General features: G+C 38.7%; 1 protein-coding gene across 8 annotated transcripts in view; it reads left to right on the top strand.

Moving 5' to 3' along the window:
* Nucleotides 1–21,594, top strand: part of LOC118271764 (protein split ends-like) — a 74,436-nt gene extending 52,842 nt beyond the window's left edge. For 2 of the 8 annotated variants that reach the window (XM_050693923.1, XM_050693919.1), the window contains 16 exons: nt 1,116–1,247; nt 2,807–3,059; nt 4,040–4,366; nt 6,177–6,467; nt 6,733–6,933; nt 7,124–7,242; nt 7,399–7,521; nt 7,609–7,747; nt 7,914–17,499; nt 17,810–17,874; nt 17,956–18,027; nt 18,123–18,229; nt 18,430–18,706; nt 18,781–18,981; nt 19,060–19,218; nt 19,627–21,594. In XM_050693923.1, coding sequence (XP_050549880.1) covers nt 1,116–1,247; nt 2,807–3,059; nt 4,040–4,366; nt 6,177–6,467; nt 6,733–6,933; nt 7,124–7,242; nt 7,399–7,521; nt 7,609–7,747; nt 7,914–17,499; nt 17,810–17,874; nt 17,956–18,027; nt 18,123–18,229; nt 18,430–18,706; nt 18,781–18,981; nt 19,060–19,218; nt 19,627–19,755 — 12,181 coding nt within the window. In that variant the 3' untranslated portion in view covers nt 19,756–21,594. Of the gene's footprint in view, nt 1–1,115; nt 1,305–2,806; nt 3,060–4,039; nt 4,367–6,176; nt 6,468–6,732; nt 6,934–7,123; nt 7,243–7,398; nt 7,522–7,608; nt 7,748–7,913; nt 17,500–17,809; nt 17,875–17,955; nt 18,028–18,122; nt 18,230–18,429; nt 18,707–18,780; nt 18,982–19,059; nt 19,219–19,626 lie in introns of all 8 variants that reach the window. The other 6 variants (XM_050693921.1, XM_050693917.1, XM_050693918.1 and 3 more) reach the window with 5 other exon arrangements.
* The last annotated feature ends 334 nt before the right edge of the window (nt 21,595–21,928 follow it).

Here is a 21,928-nt window from a genome sequence, read left to right as displayed (position 1 = left end):
TTCCGGCACACGACGGATTAATAAACAACATTAAATAACTATTACTATATAAATCTACATGAAATACAATCTTAGATCTCTATATATAAAAATAAATTACTGTTCGTTAGGCTCACTAAAACTCGAGAATGGCTGGACCGATTTGTCAAATTTTGGTTTTGAAATATTTTCGGAAGTCCAGGGAAGGTTTAAAATGTGAGAAAAATAAATGTTTGAGGCGGTACGAAGTTTATCGGGTCAGCTAGTTTAGAATAAAAATATCTGGAGTAATTTCAACTTTACATGAATTCGTAGCTTGGAGCCCTTGCCCTTATAAATAATGGCGTAATCAAATGGCACCGGGAAATCTCAATTCAGTCAGATACAACGTAATAATATGTCACTGTGGAGCATTCACATTCTTTATGATAGTTCCCCAACGGAACCAGCACTAGCAGAATATGGCATCCACCACGATCCCCTTGTTTATTATCAACGTGCGCGATATTGGTTTACTGGAGAATTTTCACTTCTGTGTGTACTACTGAAATCCATCTATGTAACCATGTAAACATGGGCCTTTAACGACCGTTTTCACCAACCACCCCTAAACCATCTCTTAACTGTTATCTCGTGAATTTAGTATCTCATCCTCTAGATAATACGGAGATAATACGGTTAGTGTCATTTATAGTTAGTGAAAACCAAAATTTCATTATCTCTAACTTATCTCATCTTAGGTATTCCTTGAAATTTAAGAGATTGGTGAAAACGGCCATAATTGACATCAACTTCTGAGGTACCTTACTGCGGCGCGACGTGACTAACTGGAGGCGAGACAATTTCGTTTGTACTTCATTGGTCGTCTGCTCGCCTTTACCTGCTACCCCTGCTAACATTAGTATTCACTGCGATTTTTTTAAACCGGTTTTCGTTTTTATCAACCTATAAATAATAGTTAAACAGTAACATGAACATATTGAGAAATATATGTAGATAAAACGTTCTTTGTTCTAGTAGGTATTTATTATTAAGTTTGCAATTACCACGTTGGTTCAGTTTTTTGCCGAGGTTACCTTTAGAAGTGCTTTTAATTTTATTAACACGTATAAAAATATTTTTTTCCTTTTTTACAGTGGCGGAGAAGATAGTTCAAGCAATACGTGCCCAATTGCTGCCACCGCTGCGGCGCCAGCTACGTGGCGTGGTACAAATGACAGCGCCACCGAGTACTGTCGCCGTGGTAACACGCCCGCCGCGTACGGCAGGTACCAGCGCAACAACTCAACTGCACCTTATTCCACACCACCCTCTAATGTTGAAAGGTATTTATTAATTTTTAAAAAATACCAAGGCTTGGGCTGAGGATCTTCCCAATCATCCAAATAACAATAAAGAAAATATATCAAGTTGCTGCATCCATATAATAAAGGATTTGGTCATTCACTATAAAAGCATACTTAATTAATTTTTATGGTGAATATTTGTATTTTATTAATATTTAATTTGTATTTTGTATTGGGAAAATATAGGTATGTATGTACTTAGAGGATGCAGTACGTTAATTAAAATAAATAATTTAGTAGTCAGTGAAAGCCGTAAGTGAATAGCGATTACTCGCAATGTGGGATTTGTTGACAGTTAAGTTAATAACCCTATTAAACAGTAACATTTAATTTTCATAATAACCTGAAATTCAACAAGAATTACAAGTATGCAAAACGTGAGGACCATTCGGTGAATGGATTTAACATAATAGATATAGATAGATTAACTAATTGTAAAAATCTTGAATCTGCTCTGATATTCTCAATTAATAAGTAAAAATAGTTTCATTCTTAATCTACATTTGACAATCAACTAATTACTAGTTATCTAGATAATTTTGACATTCACGTCCATTCTAAAAGGGCTTCTCAATATAGATGTGAAACGTTGTGAAATGTCATCACAGTTGGTTATTATACAACTTTTTTCATTGCTGATGTACTGGTAATTTGTGAAGGATATTTTAACATGTAATTGTAGTTATGATTAAACAAACTTTTTCAATGAAACTATATTGTATACTCGTTAGTTTTTTTTAAACAACGTCACGTTTTGCATATTTAACTTCTGTGTTTGCACTATCCTGCATGATAAAAAATATTTAGCATAGCTTTTTGGTATTATGCTTGTCTTTACTTAACTCATCCTCTAATATGTATCATGCACGTGTATCTCATGTAGTAATACATTTGAATAACAGCATTATTTACCCTTGAGTTTTAAATAAATTTCAGTGTATCTGAAAAATTGCTTTGCTTGTATAAACTGTAAAAATATAATGAACTATTTTGTTGCTCCCAACACACAGTCATACAATGTATGTAGATTCTAGACAAAGATGGGAGGAATAATACCATAATGTATTAAACATAATTACGAAATATAAACATAAGTTTAAAAACTGACAAAGTTTTAAAATTAGTTGGTACTATACTATGTTGCTTGTACGCAAACTTCAGCAACATGGTTCTGTTTTTTCTGGCATTTGTTTTACTATAGAATAATATTAATTCTAGTAGTATATCTAGTATAGGTGTCAAATCAAGAGCTAATGGAACATGGAACGCTAACGTTCTATGCCATAAAACGACAGATTAATTTGTTGCCAATCTATGGTTTTTAATATGTTTATTATTTCCTGATTCTATGTTATAGTAGTTATCTAAAAACTACAATAGCTCTGCATCATATCAAACCCTTTATTTGTGTTATACTAACCACTTATACTAATGTTTAATGAATTTCTTAAATTTTACTCTATGAATAAATTGAATTTCAGAACAACTCCACATCATCGATGGTACGCAAATAGCGACAGAGTGGCTGGTGCGACAGGCGGCGAAAGCACACCTAGTACACCAGGTGGCGGCACCGAAGGAGGTCGTCGGCGCCGTAACTCTGGCTCCGGTTCGTCACGATCTGACTCGAGTTCTCCCGAACCGAGTGATACTTCAAGAGCTTCGACGCCAGCCGCACAACCATCACTGTCTCACCATACCAACCATCGGACACCGCCATCTTTACAACACCAAGTATGTCCCTAAAATAATATATTTGCGTCTGTATTGATTACCCATCTAGTCTACATTATATGGATTTGAAATCGAACGAATTACTGTTTGTAATTTATAAGAATGTTGTAGTAGAACTAAGATTTGATTGAAATTCAGAACCTTCATTAGCTCAGTTTTACTTTTAGATAATATTTCAGCTAACAGTATAGTAACTATTATTATTTACGTACGCTCTCCATTTAAGATAATATTCCTCAAATATACAAATTTAGTAATATATTTCCATTGCCTTTGATATTTTTTCAAACAGGTATTGGGATGTAGATACGTTAAATATATTTCATGTTTATTCAGTAGTTAAGTTTGTATTTTATTCGCATTTTCGTTTATTTTTATTGATAAGGAATTAAACCTTTCTTTGTTTAATTCTCCAAACAATGTACATAAAATTGATGGTAGCTGTATTGTACCATAATAATAATATATGTTGACGTATGATAAAAAGTTCATTTATGTGTTTTATATTATGTGAGATTTTGTCAATCGTCATCGTATACGTGAATCACTTGCATATTATCAAAGAAGATTCCACTGCTGTGGTGTAGAAGATATTACCAACCTGTGTTTAGTCGTTCTTAAAGTTTTGACCTAAATGTATTTAATCTAATAACTGATAAACTGATAAATGTACATATTGTGATGGATGGCACTGGGCTAAATGAAATGGTGAACATCACATATTGACCTGAATTAATTAACAATTACTGTTGTAGCTCACAAAATATCGTTTTTTAATCAAACGTCGCGCAACTGTCGACATTTTAGTCGTCTACTATAACAAAACGTGTTTCGAAAAGCTAACCTCCTATTTGTTGTAAATGTTACAGTCAATATGACCAGCTTTTGACGAAAGTAACATTTTTAATTTTATCATAAATTAATGTATGAATGAAAATACATATAGTTTCAAATAACATTTCATATTTTTGTCTTAATAGTGGGCGTCGACGGCGAGTGGTAGACCTTTGGCTATCTGTGTGCGAAACCTACCGACACGATCTACCGATAGTTCTTTGAAGGACGGCCTTTACCATGAATACAAGAAACATGGAAAAGTTGTATGGGTTAAAGTAGTTGGTCAAAACGCCGATCGTTATGCGGTGGTGCGATTTAAAAAGCCATCTGATGTGGAGAAGGCCTTGGAAGTATCACAAGATAAACTTTTTTTTGGCTGTAAGATCTCTGTGGCGCCTCATCAAAGCTGTGATGAAGATGCAGATTCGGCTAAACCTTACGAGACTGATATCGATGAGTACCACCCTAAGGTAAGATATTTACATTTTGTGTTTTTTCATTAAAACATTAAAAATAAAGATAAATAAGTTCTATTTATGTTAAATGTTAAAACATGCTTTCATGAAACGATTTGCCTATAGAAATATAAATTGAGTAAATGGAGAATCAGTAATAATATTATAAAAAAGTGAAGTGGTTGTTCATGTTCAAGAGATTGGTGACTTAGACTGTGGTAGGTGAGCGGTAAACAAGGTTACGCCAAAAATAGAATGTTACTTGTGTAGGTTATTTTACCTCATAAACATATTGAATTTTATGGGATCAAAATAACTTCCATGTCCCTTTTTTTTTGCATAAATAGGTATATCATTTTGACAACAATTTCATTTCAATATAATAAAGCCATTTTCTTAATGTGGCGTCTTGAGAAAGTATTCGTGCGTTTGAAAATAATTCTAAGCCTAATTAACTTGCATAATTAAAGCTGCAGAATGCTTAATACACTAAAATGAGACAAGTAACGTTCCTCAAGTCTCGATTAGATTTTTTGACAAGGAAAATAAAATATATATTTTTTTTATTGCAAATAATAATGACTGATGTTTTAAAAAAACACAAAATGTAAAATGGAAGGAAAACTAAAATGTATGTGACTGTCACAGGCGTCGCAGTGACAGTACCAAATATTATTTTTTTAAACATAAATACAAGTATAACGTTAAAACCCAAAAATAAAAACTGAACCGAAAATAGTACCTCCTCCTTTTTGGGAAGTCGGTTATAAAAAGAACTGGGTACGTCAATTATTTGGGACGTCGTAGCGGTTACCTGGGGATAAAGGACAATTTCACCATTTTAAAATTTACCTGTTCTCGCTATTATGTCGAATATTAGTTACCCACTGTATTTTGCACATTTCACCGTTGACATCACGTAATAATTATTATTATTCAAATCGACAAGTGTACCTCTATCTTTAATAACTTGTTCGTATAAAGGAAGACATCTATGTATTAATTAAGAATATTTTCATGCAATAGGGCTTTCTTGCTGTGTACAAGAGTTTAAAAATCCAGTTTTGCATTTTAGGCTTTGGATTACTAAATTTGAACCACATAAATATTAGTGTATCCTGTTTTAACCTTGTTGTATCTATACGTTATTGTTGACAACCTTTAATTTATTTTTGGGATTCTGTTTTCTTTTTGTACTCATAAAATATCTGGATTGTTATTTTTTTGGGTTTGGTTTACAAAAGATTAAAAGGATTTCGATTTTTAGATGCAGGTAACGACCTGAATTACAAGTAATTCGTATTTTTAATTAAGGTTTTTTTATAACATTTATATTTATTGAGATTTGAGGAATATTACTTTTCATGGAGGGCAAATGCTTAAGTTATTATACGATTTATAATTGATGGTTTAATATTATGAACAAATTCAATTGTAGTCAAAGTCAAAGTGTTTATTGCAACTAAGTGTACAGCTGATGATAGTCATTATTATAGTGCTTAAGATTTAGCGGCCTTTTACTTTTGTATCTTGTTTTGATAATTGTAATGTAATTTAATTCCGGACTTAACTTTGGCCAGTGATCTTTTATTTTACCGTTCATCGAAGATTCATATCATACAATATTCAGAATTTTAAAGTAAAAAATGTGATAAAAATCGATGAAATGTTTAAAAATAAAAACAAATTTCGGAGATATGTGTCAAGATAATGTAGAAATTAAATATATGTTTATAATTAACTGTTATTTTTATGCCAATTCATAATTTTATCATTATATGTTTAAAAAATAAATAATTTTAACATGTGTTTTTTTTTGTCATAGGCAACAAGGACGCTATTTATCGGTAATTTAGAAAAAGATGTAACGCAGCAACAGCTCCGAGATAAATTCAAGCATTTCGGACGAATAATTGAGATCGATATAAAGAAGGGAAGTAGTGGTGGAGCAGGATATGCGTTCTGTCAATATGCATCAATTTCAAGCGTCGTGGAAGCCATTCGTGCCATGGATGGCGAAAACGTGGGCGGCTCACGAGTGAAGCTTGGCTTTGGAAAACCTGTTGCCACTACGTGTGTGTGGGTGGATGGTCTAACCGAGCACACAGAGAAGCAGGTAATTACTTTATGTATTATCATTATCATCCATGAACTTTTTGCTTGCTTAGGTTCAATATTAAAAAAACAGATTCTTTAAAAAATAAATCAAAAACATCAAAAGATTATGCCATGGATTGAGTTCTGCTCAAACCAACCACGGGTCTGGTGTACTGTGGTTTGTATTTAGGTATAGTCTTCAAATCAATTAGCCTATTTAGTATTTCTTACAATTATGATGAAGCATCTTCCCTGGCCCTAACTAAAACGCCTGTGTTGTTTAGGTGTTGAGCGCGGTGTCGCGATGTGGCGGTGCGACGTCAGTGTGCGTGGACCGCGCGGCGGGCGCGGCGCTGGTCCACTTCGAGCAGGCCGCGGCCGCCGGCGCCGCGGTCCGCGAGCTCCGCCGCGTCGCTGCCGCCGTCTCCGCCGCCGAGCCCGACCACCCGCGACTCTGTGTCGACTATGCCTCGCGCGAGTGCCAGGTGAGACATACTTCTTTCTAATTCTACTACAGTAGAGTTCCTCACTACATGTCCCATCAATTTATGTCGTAACTATGAAACTAGGAAATTGAGTACCCATTAAATTGTAGAATAATAAATATTGTAGTAATAGTGTGCATTGAATGACACAGGATGAGTCCTGAATATATATTTCCCGGACATATTGTAGGAGGCGTTTTATGAACAATTGGAAAAGCATGGCGGATCGGCGGCGTTGACGGGTTCTGAAAGACTGAGTGGGGATCTTGCTACTCGTTATATGCCGCCAACTCGTCATGATCCTGTTCGGTACGTATATTTTTTTATATTTAATAAAAAGTTACATAATAATGTTATGTTAATTATAAAGTGATTTCTAAAAATAAAATAATAAAGGTACCTTCTATTATTTTACTATCAGGAGATCAATAGATCGATTATATTAATTCCGAGATTATTTTTTAGGTTTGACGGTACTGGTTCACGATCGAGGGCATCGAGTTACGGTCGTGCATCTTCTAGAACCCCGCGTTATTCTACATTAGAACATTATGATCCGACTGATTACGCCGCAGACCGACGGTACAGGTATATTTACGTAATTTTTTGAGAAGATACACATTACATTATTTTATTGTGTCGGTAGCTAACAATTTTGTACTGTATTTGCTTCAGGGTATATGATGAAGTAGGATCAAGTCCGCAAGCTGAAGAGGCACCTTACGAAGAAAGGTTGCAGTCAGTTGTTGTATCACCACATCGCGCGCGACGCCACCGCCGCGATTCTAGCCCTGATGACCGAAAACATTCTAAGGTGAGGCATATTTCTTTGCTGTAGTTATAGTGATTTTGTAATTGGTTAGCGATTGAACATTACCTCGCTCGGTGATGTGATTTGATAGATGTACTGCTTAAATTTTTTGGAATTATTGAACTCACTATACGCATTTGATATAAAAGTTTTTTTTTATTTTACGTAGGAGAGACATCGTAGTGTCGGTACCCGACGCTCGCGTTCGGGATCCCGCGGCGGAGAGCGGCACGCCAGCCGGCGCCGGCACCGGCGGCGGCGCGAGGGCTCGGGCTCGCACTCGCGCGCCGGCACCCCGCTGCGGGACGAGCCCGACGCCGCGCCCGTGGAGCCGCGCCGGCCGCCGCGCGAGCGCCCGCCGCTGCCCATGAGCCTGCCGCTGCCCAAGTTCGCCGTGCAGCTCATGCGCAGCGCGCCCTCCGCGCCGCGCCCCGAGCCAGCGCCCGCGCCTGACTCCCCGCCGCGCCCGCCCTCCGCGTCTTCCTCCAGCGGTGGCTCCGCACCGCACTCGCCCTCATTGGAGGAGCGGATTCGCAGCCTGGACGAGAAGCTTAATGGATCGCGAATGCTCGCCGAAGCGCCGGATCGCACCAGACTTCGACACCGACTGCTCGACGTGGATATCAACGAAGTGAAACCGTCGGAGGTAGTACGATCGTTACTAGCGAAACGTTCTGTTTTCGATGAAGATTCCGAGCGACTAGAAGGCGCCGGGCGCGCTCCCAGCCCGGGCAGCAGCCCCCGCAGTCGACTGGCGGGCGCCACGCCACGGGCGCTCCGCTACCCGTTCCCAGCGCACCCGCCGCCGCCGGCGCCGCCCGCCGCGCTGCTGCCGGGCTCGCTAGAGCTGGACGGCGAGCTGGGGGAGCAGGGCGCGCTGAAGTTGCCCACGGGCCTGTGCCACGAAATCCGAGGCCGGCCACGCACTCCGCCAGCTCCTCCGCCGCCGCCTGAATCTGAGACTGAACTCGAACGTGACAATCAGCCCGGTCATAATGACAATTCTTCACAATTTGATAGCGATACAAAACCGATTGACAGGCACACAGATGATTATTATGCCAGTGACGGTGGCAACGTGTCTATGATTACATCTGGGGGGACAGAAGACAGCGTTGATGCTGAAGACAATGATCGTAATCGTGACCGTAGTAATTATTCCATAGCATCAACGAGTCTTACCAAACAAACGAGCTCTGCGCCCTTTAGTGTCGATAGTGGCCAAACAGCGCGCAATGATACTACTCTTCCAAAAAATGATGTTCACCGCCAAGATGATAAAACTAATAGCTCTCTTTCTTTTAATTTGGAAGATAATAGCGCTCAAGAAGTGATGGAAATGTTATTAAAACGAGTTGAGTTTAATGACTCTCAAAAGTGCGAACCGCAGTTCGAAAAAGTATGTAAATACAACAAAGAAGGTGTAATAAAAACAGAGCTTAACAAACATGACGAAAGACTAAAGTTAGATAGCGAAAATAAAATAGATCTTTTTTGTCACACTGATAAACATAACAACAGAGAAATACAAGAAAACCATATCACCAAAGAATTAATCGAATTCGAGATACAACAAAATAATTTGAACTCAGTTAATTTTATGAAAACAAATGTAGAGCTAAATCAAGATGTGAAAAGTTCCGAAAAGGTTATTAAAGACAGACATAATCACAATTATCACAACACTAAACTTGAAAAAGAAAATATTCAGTTTGATAAATCCTTTGAAAAAGAACGAAACACCAACTCTTTAGCTCTAACCGATAAAAAGATTGATTCTGAAAGAAATCACGATGATCGTGTCAGAGTAGATCGCGACAAAATACGACACAGTAAAGAAAAGTTATTTGACAAAGAAAAGTCTGAATCTGAAAAATTAAAAAGCAATAAATCTGAAAAACATGCTGATAAGGAAAAGAGGCCGAAGGAAGAACAACACGAAAAAACTCAAAGTGATAAAAACAAAAGTGAAAAGGATGGAGAAAGAAACCAGAAAGATAAAACTGATAAAGAATTTGAAAAATCTAAACATAATGATGAAAAATCATACAGACATGATCATCATAAAAAAGACAGAAGTGATAGGGAAAAAAGAAAGGAATCCCAAGACACTGAAAACCCTTCGGTGAAATCAAAGAAAGATGACAAACATAAACACGACAGAACAAAGAAGGATCATGACTCAAGAAGAGAAAGTAAAAAGGAATCGGAATCCGTTAAAAATCGTAAATCATCTAGAGATGAGACTTCGAGGGAACTTAGTCGCAAAGATTCTACGGATTCTTCAACTTCGAGAGCTTCACACGAATCTTCCAAACTGAAAGATTTAGAAATTGACGCTAAGGAAGATGGAAAACCAAAGTTAAAACACATTGAATTATTCGTAAAACATGACAACGATAAAGAATCTAAATCCGACAATAAAGAAGAAAAGGAGTCTGGAAATCATCATAAAATTAATAAAAATGAGGCAACATCAGAGCATAATACTAAATTGAAAGGAGATAATGGTGAAAAACAAAGACACTATTCTGTCGACTCTCCAAGTGTGGACAGTAAACGCAAGGAACGACTAAATTCGTGTTCAAGTTTACCATCAAATATTGGACATAAACGAAGAATGTCATCCCAAGATAGTATTGACATATTTAATGAAGACGTGAAGAAGGGTAGGAATGATTCCAAAATTTCTGAAAGAAGAGACTCAAAGGAGTCTCGCTCAGAAAATAGACATAAAACTACCAAATTCAGCAAAGGCCATTTTGCTAAGATAATTGAAAGCAAAACGAAAGATGATAAAAAGAATCAGGTTAAACCTCCAGATGACAATTACATTGAAAAAATTACTGACCCTAAAGATACCAAAACAGTAGACAAAATTAAATCATCAAAAAAGAGCCTTGGTGATGATACTGAAGACAAACCTTCCACTGAAACAATAAATGAAGGACTACAGAATGATCTAGACTTTTTAGCTACTTTAGAATTACGCTCTAGTGAAGAAGATGAGAGACAAAGAGCCCTTCGGAAAGAAATGAAAGAGAAAAAACGTATACAACAATTACAGCAGATACAAGAACTTCAGTTACAGCGGGATGCATTACATCCAACTGAATTTATGGGAAAAAGTAAAGACGAGAAGAAACCTAAATGCGATGAGAAGAAGAAAGAGATTGCTCGTGAAAAACGAATGTCAACAGAACGGAAAAGCAGAGAAGACAAAAATGATAATAATAAACGTAAAAGCCGGAAACCTGTGCATAGTAGTGATAGTTCCGATTCTGATGAACCTAAAAAGCATTCGATTTTTGATATCATTGATGATGGACCTACGTATATATCTATGTATGATAAAGTTAAAGCTCGATCATGCAAGAATATGCAAAAGCAAGAGGAAGAAAAGCGCCAAGAAAAAATTAAGGCTAAATTTAGTCAGTTAAAGCAAAGTAGGGCTAAACGAGAGGAAAAGAAGAGATCCAGCTGGGACGAAGATAGTGATTCTGACCAGGACAGAAAGAAATACTGTTCTATGGATAATTCGTCAGACGACGACATTGTGATTCACACAAAAAGACGTGAAAAATCACATCGATACGATTATGACTCCAACAAGGCGGATGATTACTTTGATGGCAACACAAACGACGAAGATCTTCGTAATAAATTGTCTCGTAAAAATTCAAGAACTCGTATTATGTCAGATACCTCGGATGACGAAGCTTCTAAAAGAAGTGTTAGTAAAAGTCCGACTTTTGGATTGGATAATATGAAAAAAGAATTACACTCCGATTCAGAATCTACACAAAAAATTAAAATGGAGGTTACAAAAGAAACAAGCGAAAACATCAAGAAGAATTCCTTATTAAATTTATTCGGAAAAAGTGACAGTGATGATAGTAAAATTAAATTGAACCTTGAAAATGATAATGGTTACAAATCTAATTACATTAAATCTATGTGCAATGATTTTTCATCTGAAAGCGAATCTACGTGTAATAAAAATTCATTGGAAAATCGTAGGAAACATAAGAAAAAGCAGAAAAAACATAAATCAACATATTCTGATGACGAAAAAATCGATAACAGTGACACCAGCTTACTGGAAGGATATAAACATAAAACCATTGATAAACAACGTAGACACAGCAACAGAAAAGACAAAAGGAAAGAGAAGTTGCGAGAGAGTATTGATACGGACGATACTCGTGATGAGAAAAACAAGATAAAACGAGAAAAGAAATCGTCTAATAACAATTTTGACAGTGTAATCGATACCGTTTGTAATACAATGAAGAAAGACGGAAAAATGGAAGACATATTTGGACCTTTATCTGACGAATCAGATGGAGACACTCGAACACACCCACCTCATAAAATGGAGTTTTCTTCACATGAGGCTGAATCTACCTTTTCTAATAGTAACCCAGAGTATAAATCAAAGGAGAAAGATGATCGACGTAAAAAGGAAAAGAAACGTAAAGAAAATAGGTTTTTCAAGGATGATGACAATAGCTTAGATGTTGACGCTGTTAGTAAAGCAATAGAGGCACGTCTTTTCGCTGATGCCTTGATGGATGACGATAGTCGTATCAAAGCAGAAACGCTTTCTGAAAGTCTTAATAAAATTGAAAAGAATGATATTAAATATGCTGAAGGCAATGTAATTAGTGAAATAGTTAAACATGACAAAATAAAAAGAGATTGCAAAGAGAAGAAAAAGAAGAAAAAGAAAAATAGAGAAGACAGACAAAGTCGTAAAGAACACCACAATTATTATCAACAAGAAAAGGTTGACAAAGCAGATCATGATACAACCGAAAATGAGGAAATTTCTACTAATACGCTATTACTTGACATACCTTTACCAAATGACGTACAAACTGTGAATTTTGACAAAGTAGAAAATTGCCATTCGCATCTAGGACCGCAAAGTTTGCCTCGATTAACAGACAGCCCTCCAATTGTTATACAGTCTGACGAAAATACAGATTCTAAAAGTATAGATTCAAGCAACACTATAATTGATGACAATAAAATGGATTACATAGAAAGTAAAGAAATAGAAATCGAAGAAATTCCGATGCCTCCACCTTTTGAAACGATCGTTACTGATATAAGTGAAGTACCATTACCAAAAGATCCTCTACCAAGCAAACTAAACAATAACACCGAAGATTGTTTCTTATCCAGTCTTAGTAGTGACGGCGACTCTTGTGAAGATGCAGTGCGAAATATTACGTCTTCGGAAAAAGAAGTTGATAAAACTGAAAAGATTGATACAAGTTCAGACATTGTCGAAATTTCACCATGTAAATCTGATAAAAAACCAGACGAAAAACCTAGAGCTATTATATCTCAAGAGGAGACTGAAGATGCTGTTGCTGCTTTATTGGGTGAAAGTTTTGGAGGTAAAATAAATACTTTCTCTAGCTGTTACGAAGAATCTGAAAATAATTCCACTCATCAGAATGAAATTGAAATTGCCACAATAGAAAACGAAAATATTCCGGAAGAAGATGCTGAAGAAATGCGACAAGCTGTTCAAAATTTAAATGCTAGTGAAATGGAAATGAAACCAGATACTCCTGTATCAGATAATGACTTGCTATTAATTGATACTGACACTGAGGAAAATGATGACACAGCACAAGATGCTATAGAAAAGTTGCCTGTTAACATCATAGCTACCAACCAAAACTTGAATGCATTAACTGATCAAAAGAAGAATTTAGATAGCTTAAATACAACAGGTCCTGACACAAAACCAAATCTGGTACCAATCATTACAACGACTGCGACTGATACCACAGTTAAAGTAAAAGAAACTGATATTAAGATACAATTGGCTAAGAGAGAGAACATTCAATTGATTACATCAACTGCAACTCCTGTCATAACCTCGTGGACACCTGCAAACAATAAAGTACAGGAACCTCATATCTTAAATATCCAAGGTAGCTCTTTGCCAAATAGAGAAAAAATTGAAATGAAGCCTACTCATATAACTGCAAATATTGTTCAAATCAAAACTGGTGTTTCCACCCAAAATGTGCAAATAAATAACAATTCAACAAGGCCTATCATGACCCAGCCTCGAGTTACTGCTCCATCATTTCAGGTTATTAATCAAATGATTCGTAGTCAAGCTCCTAACATGCAACCACCGACAATCAAGATTCCAGAACCTCATGTTTTGTATCAAAAACCACAAGGAATTGTTATTTCACCTCGAATGCCCAATGATCCCAGAATGCAAAGTCCTAAAGCTAGCTCTCAAGGTGAAACAATGACCTCGCCTCGTTTGACTAATATGACTATTTTAAGTACCTCACCACAAAGTTTGAATTCAGCAGGATTGACATCACCTAATGCCATTCCACAAAGATCACCCGGTCAAGTGACTGTGGTTCGAATGCAGCAGCCTCCTTTGAGTCCTATTCAAACAATGCACATACAACACGGCGCAAGAACAATGCTGTCACCCAACAGACCCAACTCAGTTTTGGTTCAAACGCAAGGCACTCCAATCCACTTAAACCGCTTGCCCGTCACCCCAGTCTTGACACCGATATCTAAACAAATGAATAACGTAAATAATTTGATTCAGCAAAATAAGGGAATTGGTGTGACAACAAGTCCGTTATTACATCAACAGAAAATAATATCCGGGGATTGTAGAAAGAGTGAACAAAGGAATATTACTGACAATCCCAACGAAAATACTAAAATAATATTATCTCCAACAAGTTTGCAACATAGCACGAATCCGACGGTTATGGCTCAAAATCGTTTGATATCAATGCAAAATGCTATACATGTTAGCAACATGAACACGGTTCACATCAACAATAAAGTAGTAATTAATTCAGTCAGTCAACTAAATGAGAAGAGGGAAAGCCAACCTCAGAAAACAGACAAAATTAATCACATTCCTTTTGGATCAACCCCTATTATACATGTTGCTGCAGTTAATAATGCAACGACTTCTATAATACAAGGCAGCAAGACTGCTCAGAGTAATATTCAAGAAATCAACACAATCAATAGAAGTCAAGGTTCAAACGTTATTCATTCTTTAGGTTCACAGAGGCTTATTTCACCTGTCTCTCTGGGAAACGTTTTGAAAATAGACACTAAAAAAGGAGCAGCGTCTGTATTGTCCATGGCAGCTATTAGACCGCCATCGATTTTAACCAAATTGGGATTGTGCACGTCGTCGACTAATACGACTACTAGCGTCACTAACGTGTCACCATTGTTACTAAAAACTACATGTTCAACGGGTAGATTAAACGTTAAATTTGATACAGATAATAAAATACTAAAACCGTTGGTTTTGCAAAATCACATACGAGATAGTACAATAAAAGTGGAAGAAAAATCAGATCCTATCATCAATACGATTGCAGGCTGCGAAGAAAATGTGAAAGACAAAAAAGATTATATCTCAACACCAATGACATCAACCATGGATGATATTGCTAAATGTGAAACAGACTTTGAAGAATTATTAAAGGATACTACAAATGAAATAAAAGTAAGCAATGATCCTGATAAGAAACTTGAAATAAATGTTGGTAAAACAGTTACATTAATTACGGCCAGTAAAGATACCCACGAGACACCTGTATCAAAAAGCATGGATAGTGTGAAAGTTGAAAATATTACTATAAACCAAACTCAGTTCACGCCGATAGCCGTCAAAAATGAAGAAGAAGATAATAAGAATACTGAATCTAAGGAAACCTTTAATAAAATTATATCCCGACTTGAAAATGAATCAAATCAGGCAACAATTCCTACTGAGCCGGAAATAAAAAAAGAAGCCACTGATCAACCTAGTAATGATATCAAAAATGTACTTCCATCACAAGGTGGGAACGAATTATTGAAACTGGAAAGCATTAATAAAACTGATGAATCTAACTTCCATAACTTGTTGTGTGAAGACTCTAAAGTAACTAGCCCAATAAAAAATGATGAAAATGATTCCTGGAGTGGTAAAGACGTGAACTTGGAATCCGTTATAAAAAAGGTTGATTCTCTGTGTAATGACAATGTTGAAGTACCTCCAATAACTGAAGTCAATAATGTTGACAATGAGATGGAAGTAGACACCAACAATTCAGAAAAGATCATCAATCAAACACCTCATATAATATCAACAACATCTACTACTCAAATAGAAAGTATCAATGAGACTAAAACTGCAGAAGAGAGCATAGTTGAAAAAATTACACCTGGTACTACTGCTAAAAGAGGTGGCCGTAACATGAGAGGCCGAAAGATTGATAAGAACCAAGATAGGGTACAGACTCGTCAAATTTCTAAACCTTCGAGAGGAACTACAACTAAACGTGGCAGAGGTAGAGCTAAAGTTGATAAAAAAATTAAAGCCATTGTTACCACGACTGGCAATGCAATGCCTGGAGACGTCTACGATTTCCATGAAGATTCTGGCGACGAATCCGCTTCATCACCAAATAAAACCGAACGTCCTAGGTTGATTTTAACCATCAAAAGTCCAAACTCAACACATTCTTCTGTGACAGCAACTTCTACTCTCAGTATAGCTCAAAAAGAACAGATCAAGCTGAATGACAAAAATAAGGATGAGAAAAATGAAGAGTTTGTATCACCATCACCAAATACTCGCAAATCTCGGAGGCTTCAAGAGAAAGACGTTCAGAGGAGCACGGTAGACGACGTAATTGAAGACGTCATAAAAGGCCCTAGAGCTGGAAAAGAATCAAACAAAAAGAGGCCTACGCGACAGGCTGTTGTAAAAGCTAATCAAGAAAAGATTTCTGACACTCGTAAATCACCTCGGGGCCCTAAAAGAACTAGGGATCGGAGTCTATCGGACGCCTCTGTAGACAGTGGGGATGAACGGAGCCTTAGAGATTGTATGCGAGACCCGAAAACTCCACGTCTTGACGAACAAACTCCCGAGCCTGAGCCTGAACCAGTTTCGGCCCCAAGAAGTACCCCGCCTGCAGCGCAGGTTGTGCCCACAGTCGTCGGACCTCAACCTACGCCGGCGCAGCTGCCCGCTCACTCTGCGCCGGCGCAGCCGCCCGCTCACTCTGCGCCTGTCGCACCGCTCGCACCCGCTGTGGCACACGTGCCCCACGTGCCTCACGTGGCTCACGTGCCCCACGTGCCCCAAGTGTCCCAAGTGTCCCAAGTGCCCCACGTACCCCACGTACCCCACGTGCCACACGCGCCCCTTGCGTCCCACGCGCCCAACGCGAACCTCGTACCGCTCGCTCATGCGCCACATCCGCCACAAGTACCACCTACTACTTCTACGCCCATAACCAAACCACCAAAAAAGATGATTTCGGAGATCAGCGCCAAGCTAGCGGGAGCTTTCGAAGCGGTCGCGGGTAACAGTTCGAACGCGAGCGTCGCACCACCGTCGCCCGCGTCGCCCCTGGCGCAGAGCGGGGGCGAGGCGGCGCGCACGCGGCGGCCGGCCGACGGCGTGCCGGGCGCCGCCGTGCCGGTGGGCGGCTCGGAGGCCACGGAGGCGCGCGTGCAGTCGCCCGCGCTGCCGCACCGGCCGCCGGCCGCGGCCACGCCGGCGGCGCTGCGACCGCTGGCGCGCGGCCTGGCGCGCCGCGTGGACGAGCGCGCGCCGCACTACGCCGCCACGCCCAGCCTGCCGCGCGGCGCGCACCACCCGCCCGACCTGCAGCTCAAGCAGGTCGCCGTCGTCGGCCCGCAGCCGCACCACGTCGCACACCATCCTGGTCAGTTCACGATTACTATAATATCATTTCAACTAAACAGAAAGATCCATCAAATCTTAAATCTTCCTACTTCGTCGCCTCTGCCACCCATTCCATTAGGCATTATAATATTTAATTTTGAGACATATAGGAAAATTACTACTCCAGAGAATTTGTTTTAAATTGGTCTTGTTAAAATCCAAGTCACATTTACGAGTCAAACTGTTCGATCAAAATAAATTCAAAACTTAAAGAACAGACTTTACAGATTAGAGAGTTTGGATGGGCCTGTATGCAACACTTATAATCAAAATTATATTTTTTGTTTTAGGCGCCGCTTCTAGAGTTACAATTGCAACTGTGCCAGCACTTAGTCCTCAAGGGCAGATTGGAATGGTAATTCTTTTTTTTTATTAAATAGTTAGTAGTGAGTCTTCAAAGTGTATATGTTTTAATTTTGTTCATGCCGTCTGGAAGGCTGCTGATTTAGTGGGAAGTCCTCCGCCTGCACATCAACAAACTTCTCCGGTTACTTCGGTATACCACAATGTAATGAAATGAAATAGCTTTGAGGAAAAAATATTTTCTAGTAGTTTGCTAATTTTGACTTGAAACGTGGTTGTAATTATGTGTTATGTTTACAGGGCGATGCGATGTATCCTCACTTCTCACATCAACACTATCAAATGTACCAACAACATTTTCGCGCAACGCAGCATGAGAATAGGGCGACACCTTCACCATATACTCGGTAATATTTTAATCGATTTCTTTTGTGACAATAATAATAATCGTGTGTGTAGTTGACTTTTGATTTGAGGGACTTCGTTATTTAAATACAATTATTGATCATAGTGCTAGAAGCAATATGCAAATAGCGTCGACAGAGCCATAGTAGGTAATAGTAGTAGGTGTGATAGGACAAGGTATAAACTCGATCGTCCCCGGCAGGTCGCTGGAGGCGGAGGGCTGCGAGGCGGCCACTCCCCCGCTGGAGCTGCGGCGCGCCGCCACGGCGCAGGTGGGGCTGTACCGCGACGTGGTGCGGCGCGCGCCGCCCGCCATGCCGCCCGCGCTGCCGCCCGCCGTGCCCTACGGCCGCTCGCCGCCGCCCGCGCACGCGTCCGCGCGCCCGCAGCTGCCGCCCGGCGCCGCGCCGCCCGCGCCCGGCCCGCCGCACGCCTCGCAGGTGCCGCGCGAGGCCGACTCGCTGCAGATGCTGCTCCGGGTAAGTGTCTGTCCGCTGCCGGCCCCGCTGCCCGCGTCTGGAACGGCCCGGCTAATGGTGGCTTTATGTTTCAGCGCTACCCGGTGATGTGGCAGGGTCTGCTGGCGTTAAAAAACGATTCCGCCGCCGTTCAAATGCACTTTGTGGGCGGCAACCCCGGCGTAGCGGGCGACACGTTATCGCGACATGCGGACGGCTCCACGCCGCTGCTACGGATCGCGCAGCGTATGCGATTAGAACAACCGCAACTGGAGCAAGTACACCGCAAGATGAAGGTAACACGACGATCCTGACTTTTTGTATAATAAAATGTCCGACGGTGAACTAATCCTCTTCTACATTATAATTTCCAGATGGAAAACGAGCACTGCATGCTTTTAGCCTTGCCGTGTGGTCGCGATCACATGGACGTATTACAGCAGTCGACAAATCTGACAGCAGGCTTTATTACTTACCTACAGAAGAAACAAGCTGCAGGAATTGTTAACATTGCACCTCCCGGACATCATCAGGTATGTAAACAATAAAACATTTAACTTAACATGTATACAACCAGGGGGCGCACAATGGACATTGATATTGTGAAATTTCGTACTCTTGAGTTGCAAGGTTGCATAATTAGCTCCCATTGCATCCGTATTACGTGGATATTGAATGAATTAAGTGGAGTTTGGCTTTATATTCCGTACTCTGACTCTAAATGATTCGGGGTTTTGAATAAATATTGAGATTCTATTGGATTAAAAATGCATGAACATTGAGATTGGTTTCAAGAGTAACCGCCCAGAGACGTCTGGCGAAGTTATATTTAATTAGTTTAAAATTAATAGGTAATCAAAATAAACGAGACTATATTTAAATCTGTTACAATTTGTGTAATAATAGTATGGCGTATTTCATTATATTTCTTTCTTTTATAGGCTATGTTTACCGTTCACATCTTCCCGTCTTGCGAATTTGCCAACGAAAACTTAAACCGCATTGCCCCGGACCTGATGCATCGTGTTGCAGACATCGCACATTTACTTATTGTCATAGCTACCGTTTGAGGTATGCTACATATTTATACATCTTATCTAATTTACAAGCAAATTTTTATGCATACGACATGCTTGTGGACCTCTCGTCCTAATGACCTTATGGACACACTCTGGATTTGACACGTTATTCTTAAATCTATATTATGGCTTCAATATTATGTGGACAAAGACGACATCATCGATGTAGTCGATTCGATTTTAAGAAAGCATTGTAAATACGGCCAGGTTGTGAAATTTTTATCTTCATTTTTATCGTAGCAATAGATCGACCTGGTAGAATAATTATAACGAAAAATAGATTTTTCGCCATCTTCGTGATGGTAAAAGTCTTTAGGAATTGAGTTGTAATACCTCTGAGAAAGTGAACTCTCGTTGTGGTAATGTCAGTTTATTTATTGTAATCGCGTAAAGTGGCGCGGGCCCCCCACACGCGCCTGTATAAAGTCTCACATAGATAAGCAGCCGTCATTTATTTAAGTGCTAGTTTGTAAGTCATAGCTTATTTGTAAAATACTTTTGTTATGGTCGACTGGGTTCGACGATATTCGGAGTTTAAATTTTTAAAAAATAAAGATAGATGGCAAAGTCAGTTGATAAAGTATATTTAATTTTGGGTTCCGATTAGATGAGTGGCAATCTATCGAGCATTTTTATTGTTAGTGTAAATTGTTATTTTGTTTTAAGCGAATTAGGTCTAAAATAATTTAAATTCTGTAAATATCGAATCTATCCGTACTAAAGTTGATTTCGCTTAGGTCATTACGGTAGGTAATGGAAAACTCATGAATACTGGGTCGAATGATAACTGTTTACATGTAAAAACATAATTAAGTAATTAAGTTATATAGTAAGGGAAAATACATGTGGAAAATAAACTGTGATTCTGACTTTTTAATGTAGACTGTAGGTAGCCCTATTTTATGGAGCATAGAGTGCAGTGTGCGATTAAGTGAAAGCACGCCAGTGGCGCAAATGGCCTCGCCTTTAGCGATATCAGAATTAATATTCAATACTGTTGAAAGTAATTTTTCTAATATTGTGTACAACAATGTGGAATGGTTATTGTTCGGCGTTAAACTAGAACTGCATTGTTGATACGCACTGTCGTGGTCAGGGATACGCATCTTATGATTGACCAAATTAATCAATCACAATAGTTCACCGGATTTCGTATTGTTTTACTTAAATACCGAATGCGTGTAGCAGTATGACTACATGTTATTTCCAAATGTCAAATATGTTTTCAATTAATTGTTTTTTTTTCTATAAATTTAATAAAAGACTTTGCATATTTACTTATTAGAAATGTCATTCAAATGCAAGTATAAAACATAGATTATTGAACGCGATGTAGGTGATATTTATCCGAATATCGCCATTTAAAACATAAAGGCAATCCCAGCGATTATGGTTTGTGAATCAGCTTCGTTCCTCACTTTGCAACGGTAAAAGCGTCGTGTATCCAAAGAACTGTATTGTTACAAGGTGAGAAACGACGCTCGACACGTGGCGATGTTCAAACAGACGAATGCGTGGTACTATAGTCATATTTACATTAAATTACTCACTTGACATTCCCATGGGATTTAGGAGATTCTAAACATTCATGATCAGCGTTTTTAATAGGTATGTTGCTGACTTTAATTTTTTTTTACAATAGTTTCATAAACTACTTCTGGCACTTCCTTTAAAGTGGTTTATGAAACTGTTCCATAACAAAATTTGACAAGTGCGAGTTTTAAAACTGAGACGCAGCCAAATGTTTTTGATATGTGACATGAGTATTTGTCTGCAGTTTCATATTATAGTATTTTATTTACAATCATAAAGTTCTAATAATTAAAAATGTTTAAAAGTGAACGAAATAAAGAACACACCTCGTATATACTTTGGTTGATTGAAAGTATACAAATAACACTCTGGTAAGAAAATTGTATCATAAAATCATCTTTTTTTTTCAGTTTATAACTTTTTATTAAGAGCTTTATGGAGTGTAAAGTAAAATTGTTTATTTGTATGTTTTTTTGATTCGATCCAAGTAAATTATGATAAAGAATAGAATGAGGGTCGCGCATTCTTACGGTTTGGATGGTAAGGTGGTGCGGTGCGCCGTGCCTGCCACACAGTGTATCGGGATCTCATTGCTGCTTTAATTGCGGGCCGCCGCTCAGGTTATTCTCTA

The sequence above is a fragment of the Spodoptera frugiperda genome, chromosome 5 (genome assembly GCF_023101765.2).
Source record: "Spodoptera frugiperda isolate SF20-4 chromosome 5, AGI-APGP_CSIRO_Sfru_2.0, whole genome shotgun sequence".
NCBI lineage: Eukaryota > Metazoa > Arthropoda > Insecta > Lepidoptera > Noctuidae > Spodoptera > Spodoptera frugiperda.
The sequence above is the reverse complement of the archived record's forward strand: the minus strand, read 5'-3'. Positions and strand labels throughout refer to the sequence as shown.